The sequence below is a fragment of the Triticum aestivum genome, chromosome 7B (genome assembly GCF_018294505.1).
Source record: "Triticum aestivum cultivar Chinese Spring chromosome 7B, IWGSC CS RefSeq v2.1, whole genome shotgun sequence".
NCBI classification, from domain to species: Eukaryota; Viridiplantae; Streptophyta; class Magnoliopsida; order Poales; family Poaceae; genus Triticum; species Triticum aestivum.
In genome coordinates this window covers 136,456,595-136,465,979 of record NC_057813.1, presented here as the reverse complement: position 1 = coordinate 136,465,979, position 9,385 = coordinate 136,456,595, and the positions used below count along the sequence as shown (strand labels likewise).

General features: G+C 42.1%; 1 protein-coding gene across 1 annotated transcript; it reads left to right on the top strand.

Moving 5' to 3' along the window:
- The first annotated feature begins 2,734 nt into the window (after positions 1-2,734).
- Positions 2,735-8,797, top strand: LOC123159642 (CRM-domain containing factor CFM2, chloroplastic-like). Its single transcript, XM_044577456.1, has 7 exons — positions 2,735-3,372; positions 4,847-5,023; positions 5,111-5,436; positions 5,524-5,562; positions 5,954-6,020; positions 7,847-8,010; positions 8,592-8,797. Exons 1-2 carry the CDS (start codon positions 2,833-2,835, stop codon positions 4,862-4,864), a joined length of 558 nt encoding a protein of 185 aa, XP_044433391.1. The 5' UTR covers positions 2,735-2,832; the 3' UTR covers positions 4,865-5,023; positions 5,111-5,436; positions 5,524-5,562; positions 5,954-6,020; positions 7,847-8,010; positions 8,592-8,797.
- Positions 8,798-9,385: the final 588 nt, after the last annotated feature.

Here is a 9,385-nt window from a genome sequence, read left to right as displayed (position 1 = left end):
GTAGTGTCGCGTTAGCAGCATCCTGCAGTAGTGACATGCATATCCTTATCCATGCCCTCTATGAATTAGGTTAATAGTTTCTGAAGGATTTACAGCCAATAGACTCAATTACCGGCACTGATAGTAGATGTTGAGTGGATCGAGATATTTTAGGAAATGTAATACAAACCCTATTAGAGCATCTCCAACAGCCGCCCAATGTGTGGCGCCCAAAAAACGGGTTTACAGCGCGCACGTAATTTTCTTTAGGGCGCTAGAAGACGTTTGCTCCAACAAGCGTTGTAAAATATATTGCGCGCGCGAGTCCAGCGGTCCCAATCCAAGCGGTCCTATCTGCAGCAGCCCAGAGTTTGCAGCGCGCGCGACCGGGCGCACTAAATATGTTGCGCGCGATGCATTTTTAATGTGTGCGTTGCATTAGTTATAGCGCGCGCGTGTTTTTTGTGAGGCCGCTGGAGACTCCAAATCGGACCCGCGCGCGCTAAAAGCAACTTTTATACCGCGCGTCGCTCATATAGCGCTTCTGTTGGAGATGCTCTTAGATATGGATGATGAAGTTTGTGCAGTACTCAACGATGTAGTACTGCACACAGTTATATAGTTTCATATCCTTTTAGTTTTCTGTATCTAAAACTTTCACAGTTCCAGTTTCAGTTCATTTTCTGCTCTCTATTTGAGTTTCATGCCTCTTTTCACTTATGCTTCAGGCAAAGGATGGAGCAGGCTCTGCAGCTTTGTCAACGGTAGGTTATGCTGCATACTTTGCATGATTAGTACGTGAATCAAGTTGTACCCAACACATGCATAATTACTTGGCATGTGTCAGCCATTCTGAACAGTCTATAATGTTAATTAACTCAGTCAAACAAGGATTTGCAGAGTGTCCAATGGAGTTCTTCCATTTACCAATTCGTGTTCGCAGCCTTTTCTTTCCTGAGTAAAAAGAAAAATATATTCTGCTTACTCATGATTAGCAAAATTAATAATGATATCTGAAGACAAGTACCAGATTAAAGAAACATAGAGTTATAATCAGCCAACTTTAAATTTTGATTGTTTGTAGGCATGTTAAGCTAAAACTGGTATATCAATGTTGAAATTGCCTCTTTCATTGTCCTCTAAGGTTGGAATTTCTTTTTATGCATGTAGGATCAATTTTTTTCTACTAGAGCTTATTATCACACAATTTTAGTTACTTCATCCTCCTATTAGCTTTCTGTGGATTTACATTTTGTTTATTTGTGAAGAAGAGTCCGTGGGATTTTCACAAATATAGTACTTCTAGGTTACTGTCGGCAAGACATTTGTGAGGGTGTAATGAGTTGTTTTATTACTTGTACAACTATCTATCCGGTTCAGGTTTGGAATTTTTCACATGATTGAAAAGATCATGTAACAATACACCGTCAACACGTTACAAATATGATAATTTGATTAGTGTGCACAACCTCAACTCAAATACGAGAGCTTGATTAGTGTGCACAATCTCGCTTAAGAGGCGCCACCAGGTAGCGCCCCAGCCACTGCCCACTAGTGACCACCATGGCGCCTCACATCCCTATCCGTCACTTCGTCATTGTGGAAGGACCGTCGCCATCATGGAGGTTGTCAACTAGCCCGACAAAGCCAAAGCCTTAGCCGCACACCAAAGTCCCTGGGGCTCGCGCTACAACATGGATTCCACTAGTACTACCTCCATCCTGGTTTATTAGTCCTCCTTGTAGTTTAGATCAAACTTTGACCTTTGATTTAACTATCAAAAAATAAGTTATATACCCTACAAACCATGTAGTTGGAAAACTCTTTCAAATATGAATCCAACGATATAAGTTTTGTGACATACAACTTATAATTTGTTTGTCAAAATTTATGGTCAAAGTTGGACACAAAATACGAAGGAGATCAATAAATCTGTACGGTAGTTTGGATCAAACTTTGACCTTTGATTTAACTATCAAAAAATAAGTTATATACCCTACAAACCATATAGTTGGAAATCTCTTTCAAATATGAATCCAACAATATAAGTTTTGTGACATACAACTTATAATTTGTTTGTCAAAATTTATGGTCAAAGTTGGACGTAAAATACGAAGGGGATCAATAAATCCGAACGGAGGTAGTACGTAGATCATCTTTTTACTCGGGTATGCACTGAAATTCGCATATTCGCTTCGCTGATTTTCAAGCACATTCATCTACCCAAGTCTTATAAACTCTGTTAGTCTTTGTGTAATATTATTATTTTTAACACGGTATAATTGAAGTCATTCACATACACAGGCAGTCATTCACCCCTATTAATGCATACACGCATCCTAACCCTACTAGAAGAACGCCCTGCATTGCAACGGGGCCATATTAACTTTAAGAGTTCAATATTAATCATGTTAATATTACATTTAATCTCTACTCCTAATGGAGCAGTTGGTGAATAGTCCACTTTATTTTCATTGGTTTATTTTCGTCATCCTCCCACCTCCATTTTATTTTCGTCATCCTCCCACCTCTGCTTACTCGGTACCCTCTAAGCGAAAAAACCGGTCTTGGAGTGGCAACGTGCGAACGAGCGGGCGAAGCCTCCAGGTGCCCTCGAGCGACACCACACCAGATCCCCTTGCCGTTGCCCTCGCCCTCGTAGCCGACGCCGATCCCCTCCCCCATCTTCCTCCCTCAAACGCTAACCCGTCTCCGCCCCTCCTCCCGCTCCGCCTCCTCTCCCTCTCCCGCCCCGCCTCGTCCTCCGCCTCCCCTACCGCCGCCGCCGCCACCCCCTCCTCCTCCGGCCGCCACCGCGCCCCTCCGGCCCCCAGCCGCGGCGGCGCGCCATGGATGCAGAAGTGGGCCCCCGCCGACCCCTCCGCGCCCGCGCTCGCCCCCTCCCCGGGCCACGCGCCCTCCACCTCCATCGACCGCATCGTCCACCGCCTCCGCAACCTCGGCCTCGGCACCGACAACGACGAGCCCTCCTCCTCCCCCGCTGACGCCCCGCTCGACGGCGGGGAGCGCCTCGGCGACCTGCTCGACCGCAGTTGGGCGCGCCCCGACCGCCAGTTCGCCGCCTCCGGGCTTGACGAGGCAGTCCTCCCGTGGGAGAGGGACCGGGAGAGCGACGGCGAGGAGGCGGACGGGGTCAAGAGGAAGCGGGTCAGGGCGCCCTCGCTGGCGGAGCTCACCATGGACGACGTGGAGCTGCGCCGCCTGCGGGGCATGGGCATGACTCTCAAGGACCGCATCACCGTGCCCAAGGCCGGGGTCACGCAGGCCATCACGGAGAAGATCCACGACGCCTGCAGGAAGTCCGAGCTGGTCCGCCTCAAGTTCCACGAGGACCTCGCCAACGACATGAAGACTGCCCATGAGCTTGTCGAGGTACTCTGCCCCTGCTATCAAATAATGCAGCAGTAGGAATGTTCAGTCTAATTATTGGTTGTGGCAATTGGACTTGCAATCTTCTGTTTGTTCCAGAATTTCAAACTCTGTTTTCTTTGCTTGCTTGGTAGTACAGTCTGCAGTACATAAGACATCTCATTTCTTCTGTTATAGTTACATTTTTCAGAAACTTGAGGTTCTAAGGGCTGCTTTATAAAAGCTTTGTACCAAATTTACTGAATTAGAAATAACAGTTGATAGAGCTGGTATGTTAATCTCATAGCCCTGACGTTGAACATTTTCTGCTTTTGTCCTGTATATGCACACTTACCTTCCTGCAACTGTATGTACATCCTCTGTAAGGAAATATAGGAGCGTTTAGAATACTAAAGTAGTGATCTAAATGCTCTGATATTTCTTTACAAAGGGATTATTAACTAGCCAATTGCTTTCATTTAATTATCATTATTCTGGAACATGTTGCTCACTTGATATTAAACATTTTAATTAGAATAAGCTATCCAAGGAGGTTTTATTAGGAAAATTTAGTTTATGTGACTTTTTTTATTTGAACAAGCATACGCATCTCCATTTTTTCATTTTTAGTTGTATAGTTGGAACATTAGTTTGATGTGAGTTTCAGCTACCTGCTTGTTATTGAAACTGCAAGAACTCGCTAGCTTTTGTCAAAAGAAATGGAATGTGATAGAAGTAAAAGAAGATAAGGTGTTTTTGTTGATCCTTGTGTTTGATTTTAGGGTGTGTGTGTGTGTGCCTAATCACTGTAAATAGTAAATACTCTATAGTTATGACAGCGAAATCCTTGTGAATATGGACAGATGGAGATGTATGAACGGGCAATTCTTGCGGTTAATTATTGTCAGTTTGCGATTTCAAAATACAATGACCCAGATGGCATCAGAAGATAGCAATTGAATACCGAGACTATTCTGATGAAGTTTTTTTTTAATATATTTTTATAGTGTCTTGACTTTTGTTAACTACCGCATTTTAGGCTGTATGTGTATAGGAATACATACATGGCAAGAAGGGATTATACAATACCTAGGACCTGAGCAGGAATGCTTGATGAAATGCTTTATAATATTTTAGCACTGTTTTTCGGCAGTCCTTGTGGTACGAAAGTGATCCATTCTTCAAAAACTCATCTACTACTACTCACCTTGTATAATTTTTTATTCTGCTGCATATTTGGTTTTATCATAAAATGAATGGATTATTCTGAAATACAGTGTAACGCCCCCCTATCAAAGATTATTATTTGAGCATTTATTTATTATTATTCTTTTGCCTTTTGCTATTGCTTGCTAAAGGCACATGCATACACGAATCTTTCCTCGTGCCATTGTTTCTTCTGCAAGCACCTAGCAGTGTAATTTCATGAATCAAGTAAGATTCTGTTATTTGGCCCAAAGAATTATCTGATGATACATTTCCCCTTTCCTTGCTATAGTTCCTTTCAGTCAGCTAAACGTCAATATGTTGGATGATGTTGTGGAGAGGGCCACCGAGAGGGGGTTTGCATTGCCAAAGTCGAAGGTGGCCATTGCCTTGACCTGCCTGGACCTCTTGACCTTTAACAACGATCAAACAGGAAACACATGTTGGAGGAGGAGACCATAAGCTAATTGTAAGCATCAACTATGTGTTAGCTATCAATCTTGTCCTTTGAGCATATATACTTTATTTCTTAAACCATTATGCATGAGCTTTTTAGGATGATTTGGACGAGTGGATCAGAGGACGACATGAGCAGGTATTTCCATTTGATCATACCCAAAATGATAATGTATACACTAACTTAAGATGATGGCTCTTCTACTCTGCTAACATAACATGCATGTGCTTGTGTGGAGTGCCTCCAAAATTAATAGCTCAAGTCTCTCAACACGCGGATGGATGATGTTGTGGAGAGGGCCATCGAGAGGGGGTTTGCATTGCCAAAGTTGAAGGTGGCCATCGCCTTGACCTGCCTGGACCTCCTGACCTTTCACAACGCTCAAACAGGAAACACATGTTGGAGGAGGAGACCACAAGCTAATTGTAAGCATCAACTATTTGTTAGCTATCAATCTCGTCCTTTGAGCATATATACTTTATTTCTTAAACCATTATGCATGAGCTTTGTAGGATGATTTGGATGAGTGGATCAGAGGACGACATGAGCAGGTATTTCCATTTGATCATACCCAAAATGATAATGTATACCCTAACTTAAGATGATGGCTCTTCTACTCTGCTAACATAACATGCATGTGCTTGTGTGGAGTGCCTGCAAAATTAATATCTCAAGTCTCTCAACACGCCGATGTGGAGAGGGTTCTCCTAGCGGTCATTGAAACTGTGATATGCATTTCCTTGCTCTCGGCTCTGATCAAGTTTGTAGCGTCTGGGAATGTGCATATGAAAATCCACACGTGCGATTTGGTTGTTATATTTATTCCACACTGATTTCTAGAGATGTTCAAGTTATCTCATATAATATATCGAATTATAATGGATAAGTTAGTGTACATGCTAATTTGAAAATCCTTTTGCTGTCATACACATATTACTGCAGGACCATAGCGGACCATTGCAATGCGGCAAATCAAATTTCAATACTCAACACTCTTCTATGTGGATTAGTAAGTTGTTTATCTACTTTCACTTTTAAATTGCTTGTTAAGACACTTGATTCACTTTGTGCCTGTTACTTTAATCTTGCTAAGTGCATACAGAAAAAATTCTACTTGCCCCTTGTCATGCACAAAATCGAATAAACCTTGCAAATTAGTTTACGCGAATCTGGTCCTGTAGTTAAATATTATTTGGTCTATGAAATGAGATGAAGTTTGTCCCTAGAATATATAATGGACTGAAAACAAAATCCAAGATGTGGCAATTCAAACACCCAAAAGAAATTACTTGCATACCTTGTTGAGATGATCTTTTTAAAGTTTCTACGTTTATCTTTGGTATCTTTAGTATCTTCAGCCATAATACGACCTGCAGGAAGACCACAGGTGGAGTGTGCTTGGACGGCAGCTTGGCCGCCAGCTGCATGCCCTTCTAGGCGGCCAGGCAGAGATTCTTTGCCTCGGCAACCGCCTTGGCCTAGAGCCATGCCAGGTCGTCGTCGCCGAGGATGGACGCCAGCAACGACATCGATCTCTGTGATACCGACGAAGTTGGTTGTGGGGCGGGACCATGGCGGGGTGGCGTGAGGCCATGGTGGGGAGAGGACATGGGCACGAGGCTGTGGAGGCTGACGGGAGAGGAGGTCGGCAGAGCAACGCCGTGGTGGGGACAAGCGGCTTGTGTGATCGGCTGCTGTGTAGTGAGGGGGCTACCTGTACGGTGAGAAGCGGTACGGTGAGGTACCTGTACATATAGGAGTGGCTACCTGTACATTGAGAGCAGTCCTAAATACGCCTAACAAGTGATCTAGACGTACTACATGGCACATGTGGCCAACTATCCATGGCACATGTGACCAACTATCCAAGTTAAGTTGATGATGAGTACTTACTTACGAAGCCTTTTATCCCAAACAAGTTGGGGTAGGCTAGATATGAAACCCTTTCACGAGGACTTCCCAGGAGGTCACCCATCCTAGTACTACTCTCGCCCAAATGGGTTTCATACCCAAAAGACTGGCTAGTTTTTACGTTGGCTCGCCAAGCCTATCACAACCCTTAGATATGAAACCCTTTCACGAGGACTTCCTAGGAGGTCACCCATCCTAGTACTATTCTCGCTCAAATGGGTTTCATACCTATGGGACTGGCTAGTTTTTACGTTGGCTCGCCAAGCCTTTCACAACCCTCCTCCTTTACCCGGGCTTGGAACCGGCTATGCCTAGAAGACATAGGCGGAGTTTTAAGTTGATGATGAGTATTTGATGAAAGTGATCTAGACATGAGCCCGTGTACATAAGATCTAGATATATGGAAATCTCACAAATTCGGAGAGACCATCTAGCGTACTTCTCAATTTTGGTATTGGTGGTGCCATTGTTATTCGAGATTATTTTGATGTTAATTTTTTGTCTTTTGAATTTAAAATACTTGAATCATGATCTGGGTGCTTCTTCTTGATCTGGTCGATGAGTGAGGATGTAAGAAACAGGGACATAGATGCACATTGGGGTTAGAATTTAGGGAGATAGAAACCATCTAAAGTCTCTCTGCCCTAAAATAAATCTGAACCCTTATAATGAAACTTGATGCCCATGGAGATGAATCAGAATATTTAATTATCTTATAAATATGCATATGGTGATGGAGCAGCTATTTGGGCTGATCTCCTGCTGTTCTAGCAAAGTTTGGTTTAGTATTTTGTTTTTCTCTACGAAAGATCAAGTAACCTGATATCGAGCTCCTTCTTTTACAGTAATCGAATTTTGAGTTTGCAATGATTGTTCATGCCTAATTGGCAATATATATTCACAACAAATTATTTTTGTTGTCAGACGAAGGGCATGATGGATGGCACCAGCGGAAAGGTGAGCGCCGGTGGAGATAAGCGAGAAAAGGAGTAGCGCGAGGCGGTAGGCAGCCTTGAAGAGGATGAGTGGGCCCGCTACTGGGGATGGTCCTAGGGATTTTTGAATCAACGAGAGCAGTGTCGGCCCAGGTATCTTCTTCCATCTCTGGATCCTAAACTATATATCTCTCTAATCTGCATTGACACGCAGTAGTGCCGGGTACAAGTGTGTGGCTGCTCCAGTGTGATGAACAGTGCGGTGAAGTTAACAGCTCTTTATCCTTATTCCTCTTATTCATTGTGTATTTCCCCGTTTTATACATGTAACAATGATGAATGATGATGAACTTAGACTTGGTGTAAGGAGAGTCATTCTGTTTCCTTGAACAAAACAGCCTTCTATCCTTATATTTATCCTAAAAGCTTTCAGACGATACTCACACCATATGATTCGCTGAAGCATAGAAGTATTTTTTTTCACATCTGTTACAATCCAATATTTGTTAGTTAATCATATTCTTTATATTCGCAAGTAGTATAAAGTTGCCCCAAAATTGGTAATATGATTTTGGATTATACATTATATGCCGACAAGGAGATTAATGTTGCCCAATAAACTAGCAGTATGAAATAACCCTGCATATATTTGTTGATTTTTAATTTGAGCCTTTCAATCCAACTAAAAAATTTATTTGTACAATATTTACTGACTTTTACTTCTTATTTTGCAGGCTATCTAGAATGATTGCATGTATTAATGAAGTAGTCCACGTTAGGTGGATTGGCTCAAAATGGAGAAGCATGATTGTATTAAGCATTTAAGCTCTAAGCAATTTAGAATGTCAATGTCTTGGGGCTCCCTTGCAATATTTCAGAGAACTATATTTTTTCAGACATTTTATATTGCCTCACGATGTTTGGGGGGTCTGATTAGGTATTGTTTCTCTATATATCTATCCATCTCTCTATTTTAGTTGCTAATAGAATAATGAACAATTGATAGAACTAATCTTATAGACTTGTTTTCTCCTCAATCCGACTGTGTATTTTCCAAGTTTTGTGCTGAAACGGGAAAAAACATATGTTTTAAACTTGCGACAACATATTCTCTGTGCAAATTTTAGCCTTGTTGTTCACAATTGATGCTGCCTGTAATTCGCACTTATATTTGAGCTTAAAGTCTGAGTGTATATCGAATTAGGCTTTCCCTTCGGTCGGTTTATGTCAGAGTTCACACTACAACACACATTTCCTTTTGAGTCTTATGTGAGTTACTTTTGAACCGATACACCAAATCAGGCGTTACACCGCTCAAACAAACTAGAAGAAAATCATCAATGGATTTATCACAATATTATAAAAATACAAATAAATGTATACAGAATTTTTTAAAAATAAATGTTATCAAAGATTGATGTATTTACCTTTCCCAAGATAGTAACATGTTCTAGAAGATGTGTTTTGTTGCAGTAGTACCTAAATGGTGAATTGCATGCTCTAGAATATAGGCTTTTGCATATTGCAA

Excerpts from the sequence above, each read along its gene's own strand:
- LOC123159642 (XM_044577456.1), top strand. The coding sequence starts at position 2,833 with ATGCAGAAGTGGGCCCCCGCCGACCCCTCCGCGCCCGCGCTCGCCCCC.